At 40.0% G+C, this 26,488-nt stretch overlaps 1 protein-coding gene across 1 annotated transcript; it reads left to right on the top strand.

The window, feature by feature from the left end:
* Nucleotides 1-816: 816 nt before the first annotated feature.
* LOC126705024 (uncharacterized) lies at nt 817-25,112 on the top strand. The gene is made up of 3 exons (XM_050403986.1): nt 817-872; nt 966-1,335; nt 24,992-25,112. Exons 2-3 carry the CDS (start codon nt 1,076-1,078, stop codon nt 25,110-25,112), a joined length of 381 nt encoding a protein of 126 aa, XP_050259943.1. The 5' UTR covers nt 817-872; nt 966-1,075.
* The last annotated feature ends 1,376 nt before the right edge of the window (nt 25,113-26,488 follow it).

The following is a 26,488-nucleotide window of genomic DNA, read 5'->3' as shown; positions in this document are numbered from 1 at the left end:
CATTCATTTTCTATCTTTGCTGACGAGTGGTGATTTCCTTTGCAGTCCAAGCGCAAGTCTGATTATAAGAAGGGTAAGAGCCAATCTTCTGGAGACGACGTGGTACGTGTGTTCCCCCTTCTTCTGTTCTTTCTGTGTTGCTAGTATTCCTGCTCTTTTTTTTTTTTTTTTTTTTTTTTACTTAGTATTGCCTTCTCTGCTTCTCCTTTCTTTAGGTGGAGGTATCCCCTCCTGTGACTGGCAAGGCTCTGGGGGAGGAAACTATCACAGCTCTTTCTGTCATTTTTCCTGTTATGGGGGAGGAGCCCCCTACTGATGACCCTGCTGAGGAAACTGGGCAGCCGATGCAAGGTTCCCAGGATTCTCAGGATCCCAAAGCTTCTAGGATCCCATCATCTCAAAGTCCCTATCTTGCACGCACTCCTAGTCCTATCAGGACTGTGTTTCCTCAATCCTTGTCAGATAAGGATGCTTTGGGAGACACTCCTTTATCCAAACAAACAGGTAAACCTTGTTTCTTTTGAAGTGGCGTTATGCTTTACTTTCTTTTCCAGTTTCTCTTGAGTTCCTTCTTTTTCCTTTTAGGTCAAACCAGTGAGAAACCCGCTCCCAGTGTTGCCTCTTCTTTAGAATCAGAGAGCTCAGAAGGTGAGTGTAAGCTGCTCCATCGTGTTTTCCTTTTTCTTTCCCCCCTTTCTCTTTTTTTTTTTTTTTTATATATATGGCGAAGCCCCCTGCATCTATCCCTTCCTTTAGCCAATTTGCCATCGGTCCTTCACCTTTTCTTCAACTTGCCTTATGTTCCTTCCCAGAATCTTCGGGGACGTCAGGAGATCAGGAAGAAGAGGTTCTGCCTCAAGAAACTGGAACCGGTTTGTTTCTTCTAAATCTGTTCTTCCTTTTTTTTTTTTTTTTTTTTTTTTTTTTTTTTTTTTTCTTTTTGAATATTGATACAGGCTTTGCAGGTTCTGAGCCTGTTATCCCTGAAGGAATTGTGAGACCTGTTGAAGTTGCTGACCTTCATCCAGAGCAAAAGGCTGCAAGTCCTCAGGTTTCTGCAAGTGGTGACGCGGTGATGGGGGATGCCTCGAAGGTGGCTGCCTCAGATCTTGATTCAAAGCTTTCTTCTTTCCTGGCTCGCTTCGATCTTTTGGAATTCAACAGTCTTCCTGCCAGCCACTTTCATGTCTTTGGGTCTTCTTATGGCAGCTTCCTGCGCTTCTCTGTTCCTGTGGAGGGCTTGCCGCTGCTAGAGAGCCTGCTCAAGAGTCACGGGGATTTTACCAGTGGCTTCAGGGGAGGCATTTTTCTAGGCAATATTTTGATGGAGTTGCTGTGTGCTGTGTTGATTTCTCTAAGGAATTTCTCTGTTGATTCGTTGTCTGAAGAAAAGCTTCTGGAATGGAGAGGGGTGGTGCAGGACCTTCTAGAGGCCAAGTTTAATTTGTCTTTCCTGCTGGATCACTTGCGTCTGCTGGCTCATATGCTGTTTCAAAGGCAATCATTCAAGAGTATAGACACTGAGATAGTTGTTTCTGAGGAAGCTTTGGCTCATGCTCACAAAGTTTTACAAGATTTGAAAGTCAAGCGGCAGAGGATCCTTTCTTCTTTGGCTGTTCCTGCCATTTCTCCAGATGCTTCTCTGTAGGCCGGCCTCATTCCTTAGCTTTTTTTTTTTTTTCATTTATATGAACAATTTGGGGTTGTATAAGTTTTTTTTTTTGAACATTGCTCTGCTCTTTGCTTTCTCTTTTGTGCTTCAAAACTGCTTCTTATTTCTTAGTATGTGAATCTGCCTTTTTCCTTGGATATATATTGTCTTTACTTTCTCGTGACTCTTTTCTTTTCTGAGTCCTGGACCATGGTTCCCACAGGCTTCACTGTAAGTTCTGGTCCAGGTACCTGGTGATTTATTGTGCAAGTACTGAACTGGGTACACTAGTATCCTTTTCTATGTATGTTTTTTTTTTTGGTCCCAGTTCATGAACTTTGACAGGTTCCCCCTTTGCCAAGTGCTAGGCTAGGTATCCTAGATATTTTCTTTTATTCTGTGATCCTAGACCTATGCACTTGGGACTGTTTGTGGGATATCCGAAATTATTTGTGAGGTGGATCCTGGGCCATATGTAAAAGGGTATTACACATTCTCCCCTTTTTTTTTGACTCAGGTATCCTTCCTTGAATTTATCCATATTTGGTCTTTGCAGTAAAGAAAAACTTAAATGTTGCAGAAACAGGAATTCCATTAAAACATGATCATTTTTTTTTTAGGAACAAATAAAAATTCTTTTGGTGCAGCATTGACCACAAAGTGTCAATCTATCACATGTTCCTGAACAAAATTATCTTAGACCAGAATTCTTGATAAAGGCTGAAAATAAAAAGACAAAAATAAAAAAGGAACTTAGCAGATAGTGAAGCTGGTGAAAGGACCCTGAGGTACTGGGGGTCCCCTTGTCCTTATGCATAATATTGCTTCAGCTATTTCCCGTTTATGGGTTCTGTCAGGACTGTTCCATCTTCTTTGGCAAGGTAATAATATCCACTTTCATGAGCTGCATTGATGATGTAGGGTCCTTCCCATTTTGGGGTGAACTTGGAAGGCCCTGGCAGGTTCCTCCTCACGTGCTCCGCCATCCTTAGCACTAATTGCCCTTTGGTGAACACTCTTGGGCGTACTGCTTGTGCATATGCTCTGGTCATTCTTTGCTGGTATCTTTGGCTCCTTTTCTTGGCCAGTTCCCTTTCTTCTTCTACTCCTTCCAGATCTACTAATCTCTTTTCATTGCTTGCGTCTTCACTTTCTCCCTGATTTTCCTCAAGAACTACCCTTGGTGTAGGAATGATTAACTCCACAGGGTTGATGGCCTCTGTTCCATAAACCAGGGAGAATGGGGAGAATCCTGTGGCTGTCTTTACAGAGCTCCTACATGCCCAAAGCACATCTGCCAAATGGTCACTCCATTTTCCTCCATACTCATGCTTCATTTTCTTAAGGATTTTTAATATTACCCTGTTAGTAGCTTCAGCTTGGCCGTTTCCTTGTGGGTAGTATGGGGTAGATCTTCCCTGCTTGATGTGGTATGCTTCAGTTAATCCCTTCACATCTTTGTTTATGAATGGGGTTCCATTGTCACTGATCAATCTTTTGGGGATCCCAAATCTTGTAATGATGTGGTCTCGAATGAAATTTGCTACAGCTGCTCCAGTAGCTTTTTTCAAAGGGATGGCCTCTACCCATTTTGTAAAGTACTCCGTGGCTGCCAGGATCCATATGTAACCATTGGATGGAGGATTTATGGGCCCTATGAGATCGAGCCCCCAAGTATGAAAAGGCCATGGTGTCGTCATATCCTGTAGGACATTTGGGTGAGTGTGAATCGCATCCCCTAGGACTTGGCAAGCATGACATGTTTTGACCAGCTCCTCAGAGTCTCTTTTCATCGTTGGCCAGTAATACCCCAACAACAGTAACTGCTTGTGCAGCCTTCTCTTCCCTGGGTGACTTCCGCAATCTCCAGAGTGCACCTCTCTGACTACTTCTCTAGCTTCCTTCGGTCCCAGGCATCTGAGGGGATCCCCGTGGTATCCTTTTTTGAACAAAATGTCGTTCTGCAAGAAATACCTACACGCTAGTTTCTTGAGCTTATGGGCCAGTTCCTTGTCGGTTGGCAGGATACCCTGAGCCAGGTATCCTATGAAAGGAACCCGCCAATCTTCCGTAACAAACACAGCGTAGCTTTCTTCTTTATCGATTGCCAAACGACATTCCTTACATTTCCCCTGTATGACTGCTGCTTCCCTGTCCATATCTGGCCAGTAATACCCCATGCGTTGCATCCTCCTATATAGGCTGACTTTTTCTGCAACTCCACATGTTTGGGCGTGTAATTCTTCTAATTTCAACTTTCCTTCCTTCTCGGCGATACATCTAGACAGTATTCCTCCTGGCAATCTTCTGTACAATTCTCCTTCTATCTGAGTGTAATCCATTAGCTCTTTGATGTTCCCTCTAGGGTTTACCTCTTTCATCCTTTCTTTGACTTCGTCCCTCCAATCCCACTGTTTGGATCCCCCTGGGTACATCCCTTGGAGGATCCTCACAATAGAATGTTCCTGCCTTCCTATTTTTATCAGTGTATCTCTCCCATCAAATGGTATTTGGGATCCCAGGGTGGCGAGAGCATCTGCGAACCTGTTTTCACTTCTTTGAGTGTATTCTATGCTGAAGGTTTGAAACTCCATTTCCAGTCTTTGTGCCCAAGTCCTGTAGGCTGCTAAGCTTTGTTCCCGTAATGCAAAGTCACCTTTTACTTGGGAGACTACAAGATTAGAATCTCCCAGCACTCTCATGTGTTTCACTCCTATGCTGAGTGCTATAGTCAACCCAGTCAAGTATGCCTCATACTCAGCTGCATTATTAGAGCATGAGAAACCAAGCTTGAAAGACAGGGGCATGACATCCCCATTTTCACAGCTTAGCACAATTCCTACCCCATTTGAAGTTGCTGTAGCTGACCCGTCAAACCTCATAGTTCATTTCTTCCCTGGGATCTCCATCACTGCTACCTCACCAGGGATTTCTTCGCTCAGCGGGCCTTCTTCCTTCCCTGGGAATTGAGCTAGCAAATCTGCTATGGCCTGGCTCTTTACAGCCTTGGGAGTTCTTGTGCCTATATCATATTGTGAGAGCAATACTAGCCATTGTGCCATCCTTCCCGTGAGGAGGGGCTGGTGCAGGAGTGCTTTTATGGGGTGGGACTTGGTTACCAAGAGGATTTGGTGAGCTGAGAAGTACCTCTTCAACCTTTGGGAGGCATAAACGATTACTAGGCAGGCTTTCTCTATTCTGGGGTACCTGGTCTCGGTATCCTTGAGTGTTCTGCTTACATAATATATGGGCTGCTCATTTTCTTGGTCATCTTCTTGTGCCAGCAAAGCTCCTATTGCCTGAGAGTTCGATGCTAAGTATAGCAACAGAGGTCGCCCACGTACTGGTGCCTGGAGGGTGGGCAGATGGTTCATAATGCTTTGAATTCTTTGAAAAGCTTCCTGCTGCTCTGTTCCCCAGGTGAATTCATTTCCCTTTTTCAGTAATTTTGATAAGCGTGCCGTAGCTGAGGCTAAACCAGGCACAAACCTCCTGATATAGGAGACTCTTCCCAGGAAGCTTTTGAGTTCTCTAACAGTAGTTGGTCTTCTCATCGTGGCAATAGCTGTGGCCTTGGCTGGATCCACGCTTATGCCTTTGTGATGTACCAGGAACCCAAGGAACTTTCCAGCAGACACTCCAAAGGCGCACTTCATGGGGTTCATACGTAACTTGTATTTCTTGCATCTTTCAAAGACCTGCTCAAGTACTTGGAAATGTCCTGTTCTGGTTTTTGACTTGACCACAATATCGTCTACATAATCTTCCATCTCCTCATGCATCATGTCATGGAAAATGGCTGTCATGGTCCGTTGATACGTAGCCCCCGCATTTTTGAGGCCAAAGGGCATTACAGTGTAGTAAAAGTTCCCAATCGGAGTTCTGAATGCCGTCTTCTCTGCATCTTTGGCTGCCATGCGAATTTGATTGTATCCACTGTACCCATCCATAAACGAGAACATTGAGTTTCCTGCAGCTGAATCTACAAGGAGATCGATATTGGGCAAGGGGAACTCATCTTTAGGACATGCCTTGTTCAAGTTGCGAAAGTCTACACAGCAGCGGATTTGACCATTCTTCTTCTTTACAGGTACAATGTTGGAAAGCCATTTTGGGTGTTGGATGGGTTTGATAAAACCAGCTGTTAGTAATTTCTTGACTTCTTGGACTATTTGAGCTTCTACCTCAGTGTGGAAGACCCTGGCTGGTTGGACTACTGGCTTCACCCCTGGTTCCACATTAAGAGAATGGACTACCAACTCCGGGTCTAGACCAGGCATCTCATCATAAGTCCATGCAAACACATCTCTGTATTTTTGAAGTAAGGTTACCAGTTGTTCTCTTTCTTGAGCCACCAATTGACTGCTAATGAAAACAGGTTTCCGGGGTCCTGGTTCTGTTCCCAGGTCTACTTCCTTCAGTTCTTCCTCGGGCTGAATCTGGGCCTCCTTAACTGGTTCTTCTGGGATTTCTTCTTGGGCCATCATGCAGCTTGGTGGTCCGGGACCTTCCTGCACAATGCATTCGGGTCCCGCGCACCTTCACAAACGATAAATTAGCCTTCCCCCAGGTTCCCGCACCACCACACATTCTCGGGATCCTGAAGAGCTGGGCTCCCTCTTTTGTCTTTTTCTTTCTAAAAGGTTTCTCAGGTCACGGGTGCCCCTTCCTCCTTCTTCTTCTTCTAGGATAGGTGCCCCCGGGGTCCCTGGGGTGGGGTTCTCATCATCTGGCTCCAACTCATCATAAAACATCGTTTCTGCAAAGTTCACTTCTCCCTGGCTGAAAGGATTATGATTGGCAGGGATCCTTATGGGCCTCCCATTCAGTCTCCCTTTAATGCATTGATGGAACGTGGATGGAATAAGGCGATGTTTATGAAGTCACGGGCGTCCCAGCAGCACGTGATAAGAAACTTCTGCATTAATCACATGAAACCTTGTCAAAGCTACTATTGGCCCTACCCTTAAGGCTAGCTGCACGTATCCTTCTGTTGCTTCCACCGATCCTCCAAATCCTGTTATCTCCATGGGGGTCCCCAGGATCCTTCTGTCAGCTAAGCCAACAGCTTCCAAGGTACTCAAGGCTATGAGGTTGAGTGATGCCCCTGTATCCACCAGTGCTCTCCTGACTTGAACGCCGTTTATGGTGGCCATTAGATAAAGGGGTCTACGGTGGTCTGGGTGCTCAATCTCCATGTCCTCATCAGTGAAAGTTATTACATTGGTTGTCTCCAGGAAAGCTCGACTAGCATGTGACTCAGCTGTAAAACATTCCATCCCTGAATCTGCTGCTATACTCATGAGAGACTCTGTGGCTACTCTTCTTGCTTCTGGTCCGAATCCTAGTTGATTGAATAGTGACCTGAACTTAGGATTCTTCTGGAGGGTCTTGACTGTACTCGGGTGGAAGGATCCTTCAGATTCTCCTGCCTCTGCTGGGTTCCCATGTATTACTACTGCTACCACCCCTTTTCCTTTGTGGTTAGGTAAGGGGTTCCTCTGCACTTCCGGTTCCTTCTGAGTGAGTTCCAAGGTTCCTTCCCTCAACTTTTTGTGGAAGAGCCTGCGAAGGGTCCAGCAGTCTTTAGTGGAGTGCTTCACATAATTATGGATTCTGCAAAATAAAGGATTCTTCCTTTCTTCCTCGGTTGGTGGCCTGGACACAGTGAATGGCCTGACAACCTCATCTCCAATCCATTTGTCTAGGACATGGCTTAACTCCTCAGCTGTGCATGGGATCACTGGCGGTTCCTCAAACACCTTCCCATCTGGTCTCTTCCTTTTCTCTCCTGCTGATGCTGTCATAGCTTGGGATGCGGGCAGCCTTTTTGTTCTCATAGTTTGCGCTGTCCTTCTAGTTCTCTGTAGCAGGTCAGCAAACTGTGTGATACATAAATTTTCAAGGTTGAGCCTGTAATCAAAAAGCATGTTGGCTATACAGGTTTCCACGAGCTCCTTTTCTTCATGGTCTCCATAGCAGTCTAGAGACACATCTTCGAATCTTTTAATAAACTGAACAGGATCTTCTCCAGGTCTCTGCCTCACCATCTGCAGGTTCTGGAAAGTGATTTTGTCTTCACCAGGGTAATATTTGGCGCAGAATTTTTTCCATCATCTCATCCCAGGTCTTGATGGACCCGGGTCTCAGCGTGGTGTACCAGGTGTATGCCCTATCTACCAAAGATTTGGCAAATTCCCTTAGACATAATTCTTTATCTCCTGCATAGGGGCCCATAGTGTGGACAAACCTGCTCACATGTTCCACGGCACTTCCATTCCTCCCATCGAAAGGATGGAACTTTGGGGGTTCGTATCCCTTAGGATATGGTTTGCCAAGGAGTTCTGGAGGGAACGGGGGATCCCGAGAGAATTGCTTGGGGATCCCTGAGAGTTTTTCCCTTTCTTGCTCCAGGAGGGCATTGACGTCTGCTAGTGTCAAATACTGAGGGTTGGCTCTTCCTCCTACTGCTGACCCTCCTTCTGGCTGGGTCCCATCTTGGTGGCCAGTAGGGGGAATGTTGTCTCTGACTTCCTGTGTCCTGCCTTCTTTGAGAAGACGAACTTCTTACTCCAAATCCTTTAACATTGCTGTCATCCTGGCCATTAGGTCTGGTTCCTGTCTTGCGTGTCTTTGTTCCGACACAACCTCCTGTTCCACCAAGGGTATCCCACCTCCTTGCCTGGAGACTTCCTCGTTTTCTCCTACAGGCTCAGAGGCCGTAGGTGGCACATTGGTTCCTTTGCTGTTTCTTTGTCTTGGAGGCATTCTCTGTGAAGAGATTGTTTCTTCCTTCTTCTTTGCCCAGTCCCCAGTGGAGTCGCCAAAATGTGAGAGTGCTTTTTTCGGGATACTCAGGCCCAAAGATCCCGGGCCTGAATGAAAAAAGAAAGGATTTGGTAGACTGGGCCTTGACTCACCACAGCTAAATGGCTGTTTAAGAATCAAGTGAATGCAGAGAATACTCCTGACAACATACAAAAATGACAAACAAGGATATCGAGGAGTGCCAGAAATTAACAACGTAAGCTCAGAAAGAAAAGAAAAGCAGGATTAGCAAGACGATAAAAAAAAGTACTGTGGGGATCCTGGGAATTATGAAACAGTATTTCATTAAAGCATTATCTGTTTGATTACAGCAAGCTTACTAGGACGTGATACAAGGTCCAATCGAGCTCAAAAATTGCAGCCTTGAATGGCTATTTCAGCCTTCAAAACTTGCGAAGTTTGATTCTCGTTGGATCCGAGTATGTGCCATAGTTGCTTTTACAGGATATCGGGAAGCAGTATTTGTTTTTCCCTTAGTATTCTTTCTGCCTGGACTTTCTGATGATTTTTTCTAGTGAATCTCTTCTTTCTATTGTTCCTTTCTTTTTTTCTCGCTGCCTTCTTCACAACCCATTCTCTCCTTTTATAGTGGAGTTTTTCTGGGCGTCTTGGGGAACCGTTGGTTCCCCTGTTTTGGTCTTTTGCAAACAGAGTATGTTCTGTCCTCATCATCTCGGTAAGTCCCCTTTTCCGTTTTCTCTCATTCTTTCCTTCTCTTGGTTCTGATTCCTTCGAAAGCTTCTGGTTGGCCATCCTCTTTGGGATGTGCTGAGGTATGCCCTTCTCGGCATCCTCATTTCTGGCGTCTTTTACCTTTCTGTTTCTTTCCTATTTGGGCGGAATCCTGTTCTGCTCTTTTGAAATTGTTTTGTTATCATTCTTCTTTCTTGTCTTGGTTCCCCGACGCCTTTTCTGTCTGTGCCATGAAGGGTCACTTGCGTTCTTTTGTTTTTCTTGTTTTCTTTTTCTGTCTTCTTTCTATCAATCTGTCCTGGTCTTCTTTTTCTTTGCGCTTATTGATGGTGCCTGAGGATCTTTGCGTTTTATACTTTGCTGTGATGTTCTCTCTCTTTTTTTCTTTGGTTGCTTTTTCTTTTCTGGGCTTCGGGATCCTCAGGGCCTTTCGTATAATCCCTTTGGACTTGGTCTGAGTTTTCTTTTTTCTGGGCTTAACTCACTCTTTCTTGGGCTCAGCTTATTCTTTCTTGGGCTTATTTTACTGTGATTTTTTAGACCTCAACAAAGTCCTACATTACCAGGTAGTTCAAGAAGTTTATGAAGAACGCCAATGGAAAGGGTTTTGACAAGGACCGCAGGCAATCCAGTTCTTCTCAGTTAAAAGGCTAAGATAAAGGGAAGAAGGATGCTAAAAAAGGTGGTCAGTACACTGTTCCCTCAGGACCTAAGTGCTTTGGGTGTCAAGGCTTTGGTCACATGAAGCATGAGTGTCCTACATACCTCAAGAGCATTAGGAAGAGCAAGGCACTTGCTGTAACCTTGAGCGACACTGAGCTTGAGGATGATTCCGACAATAAGAATGACGGAATCTTAAATGCCTTCATGGCCACTGTCAATCCTACTAATGGGATTGTTGAAAATGTGGTTGAAGAAGAGGAAGTGGTGGAATCCAAATTTGAGAAGATGAATGATCAAGATGACATCCATATAGCCTATGAGAAACTGTACAAGCTTTCTGAGAAGCATGAGAAACTGTATAGGCTAACCACCAAGAAGCTTAGTGATGTGGAACTTGATCGTGAGGAGCTTTCCACAAAGTTTGATGAGGCTAATCAAACTATTGGGGCGCTGAGGTTTGAGAACAATTTCTTGGTTGAAAAGACCAAGAAGCTTGAAGCAGAGCTATGTCAAGTCAGAGCTCAACTGGAAAGGACTTCAAGCGCAAAGCTGGATGAGATGCTAAGCATTCAGAAATCTGCTTCAGATCGAACAGGTTTAAGGTATGGACTTTCTTCCTCTAATATTGCTTCTTCTAGTACTACTGTTTTTGCTCCTCCTGCTAATAATGTTAAAACTGAGAACAATGAGATTAAAACTGAATTAGCTAGTGAGAATATAGACAAGGGTAAATCTATCTTAGGAGCACCCCTTGAACTTGAGAAGAAAGATGTTAAAAACCCTAGGGCTAAGAAGGCTAACTCTCAAAATCCTAAACAAAAGAAACAGTATCTCTGTCATCATTGTGGAGCTGCTAGTCATACTTGACCAAATTGCTACAAGTGGCTTGCCACTCAATAGAGCAACGGCATGATAGCATCTGGGAACTAGAATCAGCTTCAATCCTCTCTTGCTCCCCTTGGAGATCTTCTCAAAGCCCTCATGTTCCTTTCAAACTTGAACGGTTTTAATTCTTCCCCTTCACCACCGGTTCAAGGGTTTGTTAGACGGAAAGGTTCAACCAAGGTGTGGAAGGAAAAGGGCTCCAAGTGATTCTGTCACTTTTCTCTCTCTCTTCTTGTTTTTGTGTGTGCATTACTTAGGTGTTTTGATTTCATGCTTTGAGTCAGTCTAGTTTTTATGCTTTGGTTGTTTAACATGTTTTTGTTTGATTATTTTTCAGTTTTTGCTTGTTTTGTTTTTCATATAAAAAAAATTGAAAAATCAGAAAAAAAAAAAATACAAAAAACAATGTGTGTTTTGTGTACTTTGGTACTTGTATACCTTGGATGGCCATTGAAATAAAGTCTTCTAAACTTTGTATCATTTGTAGCTTAGATGAGCATCTCTATGCACAACTAAGCAAGTGAGCTTTGTGGCTCGTGTTTGTGATGAGTACGATTAAGTTGTCTCTTAAACTTAACACGCATATCACTCTTTTTGACGGGAATAACTAAAAAATCCTAAGAGAAAGGCATAAATAACCATCTCACCACTGTTGCCCGCCAATCATAATATGACACCTATATGCTTCGGCATAGCAAAATTGGAATGTCAAATATCATTGGGTATTTCTTTTCTCTCTCTAATAAGCTCATGCATGTTATGTTTAAAAGAAAAATATGCAAAGAAAAATCAAAAGCAAAAAGATAAAAAATGCTTTTAAAATAATTGCAAGCGTGTATTCTAGGAGATGTGGGAGTTATAGAATGTACCTCAAAGGTGATAGTCCCCATCAAGCAGTTATGATTGTGTGTGAGTTAAAGTGATTTTCTCATATCTCAAATCGTCATAACATGCATACACTTATGCAATCTTACGATGTTTTTCACACACAACACGCAATATTTTTTGCTATCTTGATACATGTGAAGGTACAATGTGATTTGGTCATCACGAGGTTTTACATGTATTAATATATGCTCACTAAACTGTCTTGACTTGTTTTTGAAATATAAAATTGGTTAGACTTGTTTAGTGTGTGTGCATGTTTTTGGAGATCCATGTGCTTAAATTTTATTTGAGAGATGATTTTGAAAGCTTAATTTGTTGATTGGATTGTTGATTAAGTTGCATGTTGGATTGCATTCATGTCTGTGTTTTTCACATCTTGAAAAACTGCTTTTAAAAGCTGGCTCGACACCTCCTCGATACCTCCTTGACAGCTAGCTATCTGTCAAGCTTCCTAAAGCTTTTTTTTATCGCAATCTCGCCTGCACCTCGATACCTAGTGGATCGATCAAGATTGGGTCTGTATCCTCGATAGCTTCTCGACACCTGGTGGATCGATCGAGCTTCTGTTCTTGATTCTGATGTGTTGTTCCTCGATACCTCCTCAACACCTCAGCTGTTGACGAGCATTTTCTCGACACCTCCTCGACAGATCCCTCGATACCTCTCGATACCTGCATCTGTCGAGATTTACTGGCTACTCTATAAGGCCTCTGTGCGATCCGAAAATCATTCTCTTCGATCTCTCTCTCAATACTTCTCTGTTTTCTCTCCCAAAACACTCTCATCTCACTCCAAACTTGTTCCTCAAGGATTCTTCAAGCTTTTTCAAGTTTCTCTTTACTTGGTAAGCTTTTAATCCTTTCTCATTCATGCAATTCATGTTTTGAAACTTAGGTTTTGGGGTTTTTGAAAATTTTGGGGTTTTTCAAAATTGATGAGCTTTCATTGAAATTTTGGGATGGGTTTTCACTTATATGTGTTTAAAACCCCATACATTGCATCACATTAGCATTATAATGGTATTGTCATGCACTTAGATGTGTGCTATCTGTTTGTGTGCTGATAGGTTTGGATTGGGCTGAGTCCATGATGCAATTTCTTTTGCATGTCACATGTTCATGCATTTCCCATGCATACGTACTTCTCTTCAATATACTTGATATATTTTGAAACTGCTTGGGACTTTTCTGATTGTCTTTCTTTCTCTCCCTCTCTGTTAGTTTACGTTAGTCGTGTCTATGGCACCTAAGCGTAAATCCACTCCAGCCCAGAATCCTCTTCATTCCAGTGCTTCTTCATCGTCTGATTCTACTCTATCTCATATCCGGTTCCGTGATAATGATGCCTTTAAGGCATTTTTGGAGAACTTTTCTAGACAAGGCATTCATTCGGAACACCAAGTCATTTTGACGGACTTTGTCGACACCGACCTTCCCTTTGTCATTCACAGTAGGGGATCAGAGTCATTGTGTGACGTCCCGGTCACCTGTCCTCTCGTACTTATCCAGGAGTTCTACTCCAACATGCACGAGATTGATCATTCAGTACCTCTTTTCTTCACTCGTGTTCGAGGTACGTGCATTCCTATCACACCACAGCTTGTTGCGGATTTGCTTCGGGTCCCTAGGATAGAGTTTCCTGACTATCCTAGTTGTGAGCGTCTGAGGATTGTGTCCAGGGATGAGCTCATGTTTGCTTTCTTTGAGCGCCCTATTGCTTGGGGCGAGCGTCTGTTTACACCATGTCGACCTTTTGCTAAAGGTCCTAGATTCATGAACATGGTGATGACTTTTGTTTTGCATCCCCCCTCTCACTACAACTCCATCACAGAGCCTCGTGCTCGAATTTTGTTGTCTCTTCTTAAGCATCTTACCATAGACTTCCCTTCTCATTTCATTCTGTCTATTATAGATGTTCATCTAGATTCGACGTCCCGTGATAAGCTCATCTTTCCTTCTGCTATCAAGAGGATCTTACGCTATTTTTCTGTTCCTTTTCCCTCTTCCGACCATTTTACTGTCATATGTGCCATAGATTACGCTACCATTAAACGTAGCGAGGCCTAGCTTCGGTCGCGGCAGTCGGATTCCGCAGCTTCTTCCTCCCGTTCTGCTCTATCCACATCGACTCCTCCTTCTTCTTCGGGCGATGTGTCTTTAGTAGACATCATGGCACAGCTGCAGCGCATGAATGCTTGCCTAGATACTCTCTCTACGGAGTTGTATCAAATGAACGTTCGTGTCGATCGTATTGCACAGCGACAGGCATCCATGGGTGGTTTTGCTCCTAAGGCTACTCCTTCACCACCTTCTCCCATGGCTTCTGCTTCTGAGGATGAAGATGATGATGATGGTGATGACGATGATGCTGATGGAGATGCTAGCTTTACCGATGAGATGTCCACTTGACACTCTTACCCTTTGTCACTCGTGACAAAAAGGGGGAGTAGTTTTGGTATGAGAGTAGTCTATCTTAGGGGGAGAGTTAGTATAAGACCATTTTGTTAGGGGGAGTGTTGATACATTTTGAGGGATGTAGTGAGGATAGTATGTATCTTTTCTTTTCTTTCTTTTTAGATACATTACTCTTGTACATGAGGTCTTGTGACCATTTATAGACATACATTGTACTTATCTATTTCTTTATATTGATGTATGTTTTTCTTTCACTTACCCCTTCATGTGTTGTTTCTTTTATCCTTTTATATACATGTTTCTTATTCTTGTATGCAATCTATTATTTTTGTTTCACACAAAGATGCCTTAATGAGTTTTGTTTAAAGTGTTTCAGATATACAGGTTGTTAAAGTCTACTTGCCATAAACTCTCTTCTTGCAAAGTTTTTCAAGAGTTTGTGTTAGGATAGATTTTATTGTATTCAATTGAGTGATTTATGACTTCTCTCATATGTTCATTTATTTGTTGTGGTTTTGTTACGGATTGCCAAATGGGGAGATTGTTAGGACATATGTGTTTCACATGTTAAGAACATATGTCATGATTTTATGTAATTGGTTTATCCTTTGACAAAACGCACTTTACTTGTATTTGGGTAGATTTAAGATGTCTTTAAATACTTCAAGAAACCTTGTTTCAAAATCAAGTATTGAAGCCTTCAAGTCTGTTCAAGAAAACAAGTTCAGAGTGCAAAATCATTAAAACTCGACAGCTGCATCTATTGAGCTTAAGGAAGTTGTTTTGCATTCGGTGTGCTCGACACCTGATCAACAGCTACTCGACAGCTGCTATCTGTCGAGATTTAAGATTCTTAGAATTCTAATCCGATTTTCTTGGGATCCGTGAATGTGTCTTTGGGCTTTCTTTTCTCCTAACCTTAGACATATAAAAGGATCAGTTTAAGAGCCGTCAAAGAGTTCACAAGTTGCACAAGCTTTGAGCAAACTCTGTTCAAGCAAATTGTGATTGGAGACGAAGTTCTTGTCCTAATTCATCTCTTTCTCTTGAAGAAGTTGCTGTGTATGTGCATCGTAGGGTTTTGTGACCAAGCATCTTCTTGATCTTCATCGTGTGGATAAACTGAAGAATTTTGCAACTAACAACCTTCTTAGTTAGTGATTGAAGTTGCGTACTGGGATCCGCGCAATTGGTTAGTCACGTACATGAGAGTCGTGCATCTGAAAGGGGAACTGTCACTACAGAACAAGTCCAATTGGGTATTGGGGTAAGGGTTCAACTGTAAGTTGGTAAGGTACTTGGATTCCTTTACTTGTAACCGCTTGTTGTGATAATAGTGGAGTTTTGAGAGTGGTGACCTGAAAATCACCTGGTGGGGTTTTTACCGTTAGGTTTTCCCTATTCATAAACAAATCACCATGTTATTTATTTTCCGCTGCATATTTAGTTTATTGGTGATTTGTTTGTGCTACCACGCATTTGCATGATAAATTGATTAATTAATAACTTGGCTAATTAATTAATTAATTTCTATCACAATGGGTCATTCAGTTTATGGCCTATCAAGTGGAATAAAATAAGCTAATATTGATATGTTTGTTTAGATAGTAAGATTTTAGGGTATGAAAAATTTACAATTATAACCCCTAGCAACGCAGGGCAAGGCGGGGTGGGGCTGGGTGGGGACGGGGAGGGGCAATGCGGGGTGTGTCTAAAAAGTCTAAACCCATCCCTACCTTGCCTTGTAGTGTGGGGCTAAAATCTTGCTCCATCCCCGCCCCACCACTTTTGTGGTGCGGAGAAAACTTGTGCGGAGCAAAGCAAGGAGGGGCGGGTTAAGCAAAGCAGGGCAAAATTGCCATCCTTACTAACAACTGGTGTTATTAAACTCGGCCTAGCCTAGCCGGTCGGACCGGTGACTTGGCGCATTGACCAGACTGGGTGATCAATTGGATTAGAAAAGTATGTAACCCGGTCAAAATCGATGAAACCCGTTGGGTTTTAAGCAATCCGTGTGACTCGGTTGGGGTTTATTAACCTGACCGGACTTCTAAATTGTGTAAAATTACATTAATAGATACACTTTATTGACCGGACTTGTAAATTGTGTAAAATTACATTAATAGATCCACTTTATTGATCGGACTTGTAAATTGTGAAAAATTACATTAATAGATCCACTTTATCGACTCTTTTATTATTTAAATGTGTGATATTATGGTAATTTAAACAAGAGAAAACCTAAAAAATCCAAAAAAAAACATTGTTCCTTGCACCCTGCCTTTGCAGATTCACACTTTGTACTTTGTAGTTTGTACGTGTACCATCACTTTTCAGTTTTCAATTCTCAAAACCTACTGCTATAGGCTACTACTGTGCATAATTTTATTTATTTATGGTTTGAAGTATGAACAAATGTACTTGGCCAACAATTTGCATGTAAGTATGACCATATAACTCTATGCCACCAACTATCTTCTTCTTTTTTTCTTTTTTCTTTTTTTTTGTTTTTGTTTTTTTGTGTGTGTGCAGTGAGAGTGTGTGACTTTGTTTCTTCTCTAGGTTTTGACTATTTTGTTGCTTTATTTTATTTTATTTTTTTTGCTTTAGGTTTTAGCTGACCTTAACTTTACTAACAAATATAAATTAATTTGTTTATTTCTTCTAATGCTATTGCTTATAAAATATTGATTTTGAATTATAATGGCGAGTTTAATTTAGGCATATGCCTTTTTTTTTTTCTTTTTTAAATTTATATATTCAAGTTATGATTTCTCAAACTTAATTTTATATACATTTAATTTTTTAAATTTGTATATATTTGACCCTACGGTTTGACCGATGACCCACTAGTTGAACCAATGACCTAGCTCATAGATCGAGTCAACGTCCGGTCTGGGTTTAATAACTATGCTAACAACTATGAATTTCCTATTATGAAATTTGGATGGGTAAATAATAATATATAATGAAACGTAAATATGGTATAGTAAATTGTACCGCTTTGTTTGGGTCTATATATAACTAGTCGGAAACCCGTGCAACGCACGAGAACTTACCTATTTATAATAGACTAAAATAATTTTATAAAATTTTAAATTGATTATGAAACTATACTATCTTTTTGAGTTACAATTTGATGAATAAATCATTGCTTGAATATGCAACGGGTTGCTAAACATCTAGCTAACAGATTTAGATATTGCAAAAAAATAACTAAAAAATTCTAATGTTAAAACTTCCGAAAGGAATAAAAAAATCAGAAAATTCACTGGCACTGTCTAGAAATTATTGAAACAAAACAAAATATATATTACTACCAAATAGAGAAATATAAGAGAAAGATAGGTTACCTTCAAAAAATTTAGATGATCAAACTTTCAAAAAACAATAAAATTAAAAATCAAAAGATTCAAAACCTACAAATTATAAAAACAAATCAAAAAAATATAGTCATTATTGCAAGACAATTTTAGTAAGGATGGAAAGCTTTTCTAAGTTTCTTTTTATCCAATTCTTCCTAATTGATGAAAAATTTGGTTCAAACATTGTCAAACACTTTGAAGGTGCAAATAATATAGGCTTCCAACATAATTTTTTGTTAAATTTGATTGCAATAGTAAGTTTGTATTGAAATTATAAACTTTAACACTTTCAATGACGATAACTATTAAACCAATACAGGAAATTAAAATTAAATTTGAACTCATAATGGAGATTAAATTATAAACTTACTATTGCAATCAAATTTAACAAAAGATTGGAATAATTAAAACAAAACAAAAAATTACCTCTCAAATTGTCCCCATAGTTTCAGAGTCCTTTAAATCCTATGCAGATTCAAAAATTGTCTAACAATAATGAAACGAATCAAAGGAGATCTGGCAATTCTAGGTAATGTGATATGATCATTCTTTGTTGCTTAGCCACCCAATAGGTAAATGTTTATTGTTGTTCAGTCACCAATTAAGCAATCCAATAAAAAATAGAGAAACAAAAGATACCACTTTTAAATTCGTTCTTCAAACGTTACACCAACAAAATCATTAGAGAGAGAGAATTACAAAGAGACAGTGACAAAATTGGTGAATTTGCCAGGCAAAATATGATTTTAAATAGCAGATTACATCCTCTAATACGTGCTTAGTTTCAGCCTTTGTGTGTTTTCTCAGGTTTGAGAGAAACGAATGAAAGAGGCTACGTGAGATGTTTTAGGGTTTGAGAGAAGTGGATGAGAGGGGAGTGAGATATTATATATATATATATATATATATATATATAAGAGACTCCTGTTAGGACTCTTTCACTATTTCGTTTAAAAAATTAAAATTTTTTATAAATTAAAATGATGATGTAGAAATTTGTGGGAGTTTCAGAGGTTTCAGTTATATATATATATATATATATATATAGATTATATGATGTATTTTCTTTAGGTAGATTTAAAAAAAAAAAAAAAAAAAAAAAAAAAAAAGATGATGGGTAGGTTGAGATGATAGTCAGGAGGCCTGAATAATTTTTTGACCCTCCTCAACATTTGGGCCAGTGCTAGCTTTAATAAGAGCTCATGATTGGGCCTAAACATTGCACGACATCTCAAGTCATAGTTAAAATGTTAACTTGGGCCTGAATCTCAATGGTATAAAAGCTCATGTATTTTCTTTTTATAATTTTTTTTTTTTTTTGAGAAGAAAAAGCTCATGAATTTTGTTGGGGAGAAATTGCAGAGAGTAAAAGGGTTACAATCAGCACTTACATACTAGTTACATCTATTAAACCTAATTAATATTGTACTTTACCATTAAAATGAAAAAGTAAAACAAAGTGTATTAAGGCAGTGAATACCATTTGATTGAGGGTGGAAATATTGGCAGTGACAAAAACAGCAACATAGATCTTACTTAGAAAATATTCCATGGCTTGAGAAATTGCCAACCCACCAAAGTTATGACCAACAAGGATTACTCTTTCATGAAGAGGAAGAGCTTCCATGAAGGGGCTTGAAGTAGTTAGAACTTGATTGGAGACCATTTGCCCTGTAGTGGACTGATCCCAGAAGTAGCTAAGTCTAGTGCAGTGGCATTGTGACCAGAAGATTTTAGTAGTGCCACAAGCTTGTACCATAACCAAGGTCCAAGGCATGCTCCGTGAATTATCACAAAGTGTCTGCCAGTTCTTGTATCTACGCCTTAAAAAAAAGTAATTAACTACGACACATAAAACTACTTACTTGCATCTACGCCTTAAATTTTTTTTCAAAGCGCACTAAACAAGAAATAACTAAGCAAAATAAAAGAGTTCTTAGTCTGAGAAGGCATCTTTTGCTTGGAAATTGTCCACTGTGTTATCATTACGGGTTAACTTCTCTTTTAAAATCCTGAAAATATAGTAAATGGCAATCCTCACTCATATTGCTTTTAATGAGGAATTGCCATCTCATCCATCATGTGTTAATCATGCCACTTTGTTGCCTTTGCAGCCCTCTATGACTTGTCACACGTTTCTCATCCCTAGTCTGCAACTTGTCATTTTATTACAATACTAACAATATACCATCTAATCTCTGCAGAAATCGAACTCAAAGACCATTCTACTCTAATACCATATTAAATTATCTATTGTTCCAAAAGTTTAAGCTATTGAAATATGGTAAATTTAATCATTTAATGACATATTTCTAATAGGATCCACCACAGATATACGTTGGGACATTCCCTAATACGTGCAGGAGACTCGAACTAATTTGTTAAGAATCCATAGCCGACCCCCAATTTATGACTAAAGGCTTACGTCTTGTTGTTGTAACAATGTGACCATCGTGGAAAATCACACTTGATTAGTAAGTCGCCTTAGAACAAGACAAACTTATTCTAGTTTGTGCAGAGAGCCAAAATACAAGTTAAAAAATGGTTTTTCACAATACTCATGCTTGGAAATTTTCCGATCAATTACATAGCTTAGAACAATCATTAGTAATAAAAGGTTAAAAACAAAAGGTGTGACGCTACCACTACGACCCAAGAAAGAACACAAGCAAATAGTACAACATATAATGGTGATGATAAAGATGAAAGTTGAGAATTGAAAGAAAGGTACGTACAGAGAGAATGAGAGGAGAATTGAGGATGAGAGAGTCGGAGCAAACAAGGCAGGCGTATTTGCCATTGGAGAGCTTCTTATAAGAAGACCCATCAACCAATTCTTCCAACAACAAATCATCCAGTCTTCTCTTCCTGTGTTGTGCCTCTCTACCCCAGCTATCTTCTCTAAACACACTCATCTTTTTCTCTCTCTTTAAGGTTTTGCAACTTGGCTTTACAGAAACATTTGATTTTTTTTTTTTTTTTTTTTTTTTTTGAGAAACAAACACACAAAAGGAAGAGGAAAAAGAAGTTTTAACACAAAACCACACCACAACCCTACTCAAAAACTATGGTAAAGTTACTGATAAAGTTTTGGTAAGATGTATTTTTATTCACTCTAGGACTTAACTATATGGGGGCCCATTAAGGATCCAAGAAAGCTTGTCAAGAAGAGGCCCATACAGTTGCAACTTGCAGGGTTTATGGCTGTTCGTTTTAAGTCTGATTGTATTTGTATGATCTTCTAAAAAAATAAAAATAAATAAACAAAAAAGAGATTAAGAAATGGAAAAAAATCAATGAATGGAATAAGAATATATATAATGACAATACCAGCCAGCACCATAACTTTTTTGCATGAATAGCCAATTGGTACTTCAACCATCATCAATCATGATCAAATTGCATGTCCATCAGCTACAGTCTTCCCACATTTTTTATCCAAAGGCTAATATGATGCAACAACTATGTCGATACTAAGCTACAGTAATTGATGAAGTGAAATACCTTCTGTATCTTTTTTCCATCTCAGGTGTCTTTTTTTTTTTTTTTTTTTTTTTTTTCTCAAAACGTGAGCCTCTGTTTATATTTAAGATTTGGGTAAACTACATATTTAGTTCCTAACCTTTACACCGTATTTTAATTGTCAATTTGGTCCCTAACCTTTTAATGTCATGTCAATTTAGTCCTTGCTATTATATCTTAAATAAAAATTGATGACATGGCAAATGACCAAAATAAAATTTAAGTTTATTGTCACATCAATGGAAGCTAATTTTTTGTTTTAACCATTAGACACATCATCAATTTTCATCCAAAAGATAACGGGGAGGACTAAATTGACACAGTACTGAAAGGTTAGGGACCAAATTGACATAATTGAAAGGTTAGAGATCAAATTGAAATATAGTGTATAAGATAGGGACCAAATACGTAGTTTACCCTTAAGATTTTGATGGTTATAATATATGGTTATTTGTGACATGGTGTATCATCTTTGACTTCTAAAATATTTGTCCACGGTGTTATCATTAAGTGTTAACTTCTCTGTTAAAATCCTAAAAAGATAATAAATGGCGCCCCTACTCATAGCGCTTTTAATATGGAACCTTTATCTCATCCATTATGTGTTAATCATGCAATTTCTTTGTCTTTGTAGCCCTCCTTGACTTGTTAGTTGTCACACGTGTCTTATCCCTCTTGTGTCACTTATCATTTTATGATAATATTAATAATATGATCATCTAATCCCCCCACTTGTGTCTGTGCTTAGTATCATATATACAAAGGAAGAGGGTTGTGGTAGTAGGACCACATTGGGGCGTCTCTCAATATATGTGGTTGATTCATACTAATTTGTTGAAGATTTATAGTCGACCAAAATTTGGGATTAAGACTTGATTGTTGTTGTAACAAAATTACCATCTAGGAAAATCGCTAATGAATAATAATAAGTAGCCTTATAAGTTATAACAACAACAAACTTATTCTAGTTTGTGTAGAGAGACAAAATATAAGTTTAAAATATATTTTTTTCACCACACAAATTTATCAGACATAATGATAACAAGTAGTGATTCTAGATAGCCTAGACTCATCTTGGAAATTGTCCGATCAATTGCATAGCTTAGAACAATTGCTAAAATGGTTAAAAACAAAAGGTGTGCCACTACGGCCTGAGAGAGAACACAAACAAAAAGTGCAACATATAATAGTGATGAAGAAGATGAAAGTTGAGAATTGAAAAAGAGGTACATACAGAGAGCATGAGAGAAGAACCAAAACACGTTCATCTTCTCTCTCCAATGTTTCGTAACTTGGCTTTACCAAACATTTGATTTCCTAAAAAACTAAAGCAATTGCTAAAGTTATGGTGAAATGATCACTCTTCTCTTCCTATGTTGTGCCTCTCTCGCCCAGCTATTTCCTCCTAAGTCTCTCTCTCTCTAACTAGGTATATTTACCAAAACATTTTTTTATTTCCTAAAGCTCTTCAAATTTCAATCAACCCCAAAAAAGAAAACTATATATATTCTCTACAATTTTATATTCTAAACACTTCTCTCAAAAATCTTGATCCCGTCCAATACAATTTTACATTGATTTCATTCTAAGAACATTTGCATCAAATGTTGTAAAATCGCATAAGACCCTAAATCAATATATACATTTGATTTTGTGTACATATTTTGATTGCATTGTAATGTATTAGGAAATAGTAATTTTGTATCTTTTTATTTATTGATAGTTTATTAATACTAAATGGATGTTTATTTCAATTTTTCATGATTATTTTTTTACTTATGCTCTCGCCCCCTAACTTAAAATCTTTGTTCCTTCCCTTTACCGAAAAGATACTAAAGCTACTGTTATGGCATGTTTGATTGGGATGATTTTGGGGAGGATGGAAAAAAGCAAGTGGAAAATAAAAGAGGAAATAGTTAAGAGATTATTTGGTTGGAAAGAAGGGAGAGATAAAACTGGTAAGACTTGGTTGTTTTCTCTTCTACTCACCAAATCACAATCTCTCCAAAATAGTGAGAAAACAAGATATAAAAAGTTGTGTAAGTAAAGACTATTTGGTCCTTTGTGTTTCTTTGTTAGTTAGAGAGAGAGGATCAGGAGAAGACTTCATTTGTAACCAGTCAAGGTCTCTTTTGCTACAAAGTGATGCCATTCGGACTTAAGAATGCGGGTGCCACATACCAAAGGCTGATAAACAGAGTGTTCGCGCATCAAATTGGAAGGAATGTGTAAGTTTACGTAGACGACATGTTGGTAAAAAGCATACTAGAGGACGACCACTTGAACGACCTCCAAGAGACATTCGACACCCTTCGGTCGTACAACATGAAACTGAATCCGAACAAGTATGTGTTTGGAGTGACGGTAGGAAAATTCCTAGGATTCATGGTATCCTAAAGGGGTATTGAGGTCAATCCAGAAAAGATACAAGCCATAATGGAGTTAGCTTCACCAAAGATGGTCAAGGAAGTGCAGAGCTTGAACGGCAAAATAGCTGCATTAAACAGGTTCGTCTCAAGAGCAATGGATAAATGCCTACCTTTCTTCCGCACATTGAGGAAGTCATTTGAATGGACGACCAAATGACAGCAAGCGTTTAAAGATCTGAAGGCATATCTTTCTTCTCTGCCATTACTAAGCTCATCTAAGCTCGGGGAAGAACTGTTCCTATAACTGGCCGTCTCCCCGGCTGCTATCAGCGCAACTTTAGTTAGAGAAGAAGATGGGGTGTAAAAGCTCGTATACTTAACAAGTTGAGCACTCTGAGGAGCAGAAGAGAGGTACCCACAGATGGAAAAGCTTGCTTTCGCGTTAGTAACTGCAACGTGAAAGCTTAAGCAGTATTTCCAGGCACACCCTGTGATCGTCCTAACGGATAAGCCCTTGTGTAGAGCTATGAGTAGTCTTGAAGCTGTAGGACGGATGGCATTGTGGGCAGTCGAGTTGAGTGAATTCGACATATCGTATCAACCACGCACGGCCATAAAGAGGCAAGTAGTAACTGACTTCATCGCAGAATTCACTCTCGTGGAAGGCTAGGGGGCAGAAGAGATCCCACAGTGGAGCATCCACACAAATGGATCCTCCAATAGGCAAGCAAGTGGAGCTGGTGTGGTACTCCACAGCTCGGAAGGAGATAAGATCGAATGCATGGTTCGTTTTGACTTCCCTATGCCCAATAACAAAGCAGAGTACGAAGCTTTGATTGCAGGGTTGGACCTTGCCAAGGCGGCAGGAGCTGAAAATCTGGTCATATACTGTGATTCCTAAGTAGTAACTAGCCAAGTTAATGGCGACAATGAGTGCAAGAATGAATAGATGAAGAAGTACCTCGAGCAAGTGAAGGATCGAGTTAGCAACCTCTAAGTAAAGTTTGTTCAAATTCCAAGGGAGGAGAATGAGAGCGTTGACTGACTTGCTAAAGCTACTTCGGCGGAGCGTATGATCATCCTCGATCAAGTATTATCCTTCATACAAGTCTCATCATTAATAGACAATGCCAGTGTGCAGGAGATAGGGTCCGAGAACTATTGGACAACACCAATAGCCTTCTACCTAAAGGATGATACGCTACCAAACGATAAGGAGGCTTCAAGGAAGTTGAAGGTTCAAGCAACTCGCTTCATTTTGATTAAAAACGTCCTATATAAGAGGGGCTTCTCTTGATCGTACATGAGGTGCCTCGTTCCCGAGAAGGCAGACTATGTCATGAGAGAAGTCCACGAAGGAGTCTGCAGAAATCACTCTGGGTCATGATCGTTGGTGCATAAACTAATCCGAGCAGGATACTATTGGTCAACCATGCAAAAGGATACCTAGGTATATGTCAAAGCTTACGACAAATGTAAGAGATTTGACAACCTCATCAGGTAACCAACAGAGGAGCTCACCCTAATGACGGCCCCATGGCCGTTCACTCAATAGGGGTTGGATATCATGGGCTTGTTCCTACCGGTGGTTAGATAGTTGAAGTTCCTGGTAGTTGGTATAAACTAATTCACCAAGTGGGTAGAAGCAGAAGCCTTGGCCACCATTACTGAGAAGAATGTACGAAACTTCGTATGGAAAAACATTATTTGCAGGTACGATATACCTGGGGTGCTGGTCTCGGACAACGGGAAGCAATTCGACAATGATGCATTCAGAGATTTTTGCTCACAACTGGGGATCAAGAACCATTACTCATCACCCGCCCACCCATAGGTCAATGGGCAAGTTGGGGTCACGAACCGATCCTTGCTCAAAATCATCAAGACTCGGCTCGAGGGGGCAAAGTGTATATGGCTGGACGAACTACCAAGTGTTTTATGGGCTTACAAGACAACGGAGAGGACTTCTACAAGAGAAACCCCATTTTGTCTAGCATACGGAAGTGAGGCAGTCATCCCAGCTAAAGTGGGACTTACAAGCTACTGGGTAGGAAACCATAACGAAAGCAAGAATGATGAAGTAAGAGCAATAGCCAAGCAGGTTAGCATGGTACCAGAATCTCATAGCCAAGCACTACAACTCCAGGGTCAGACACAGGGACTTTCAGGTTGGACATCTTGTCCTAAGAAAAGTGATGGGTGCCATAAAAGACACCTCCCAGGGAAAGTAGGACCTAACTAGGAAGGACCGTATATAGTCACATCATGGCATAGGAAGGGAACATACCACCTGGAGATATTGGATGGGCAAAAGTTGCATCACCCATGGAACATAGAGCACTTAAAGAAGTACTATCAGTAGACGAGCGGCGACACTCCCCATTTCCAGTTTATTTCCTTTTAGTTTAATTTTTATTGTCTACAGTTTCTTTTAAGCCCAAGGGCAGGTTTTTTATCTTTTAAGAACAATTTTTACACATGAATTACCATAATAATAAGACGAGTTATTCAGAAATGCCACATGTTTATATCTACATTTCTACAAATATCAAAATAAACGAATTTCATCCTTAACGGATGATTAATGGTAAGTCCATAAAGTGGATGGATTGAAGTCCACAAAGTGGACGGGTTTCATCCTCAAATGATGACTAATGATAAGTCCATAAAGTGGACGAATTCAAGTTATGGATGATTAATTATAAGTCCATAAAGTGGACAGATTCAAGTCCACAAGGTGGATGGGTTTCATCCTCAAAGGATGACTAATGACAAGCCCAAAGTGAACGGGTCTCATCCCTAAAGGATGATGGCTAATGGGAAGTTCATAAAGCAGATGGGTTCAACCACACGAGTTAAAATCACAAGTCCATAAGAAGACAGGTTCATCCAAGAGGATGATCAGTCCATAAAAGTGTACAGGTTCAACTTCAAGTCCATAAAGTGGACAGACTCATCTTGAAAGAGCTTATATTTAATAGGTCCTTAAATTGGATGAAATCATCCCAAAAATAATAGCTCAAATTTACAAAGTCCATATAGCAAACAAATCATCCCAAGAGGACGACTTGAGCTCGTCAGGCTCGAATTTTTTTGCTTAAACCTACAAGGTAGATGGATTCATCCTAAAGAATGAGTTATATTTATATAACCATAAACTGAACGGATTCATCTACAGGAATAAAAGTAGACGAATAATTTATAATAAGT

This window comes from Quercus robur, chromosome 11, assembly GCF_932294415.1.
Source record: "Quercus robur chromosome 11, dhQueRobu3.1, whole genome shotgun sequence".
Lineage (NCBI taxonomy): Eukaryota > Viridiplantae > Streptophyta > Magnoliopsida > Fagales > Fagaceae > Quercus > Quercus robur.
This window is presented reverse-complemented; position numbering and strand designations above follow the sequence as displayed.

Excerpts from the sequence above, each read along its gene's own strand:
- LOC126705024 (XM_050403986.1), top strand. The coding sequence starts at position 1,076 with ATGGGGGATGCCTCGAAGGTGGCTGCCTCAGATCTTGATTCAAAGCTT. Across the intron at positions 1,336-24,991 it reads AATATTTTGATGGAGTTGCT|GTACGATATACCTGGGGTGC; the intron begins GTGTGCTGTGTT and ends CATTATTTGCAG.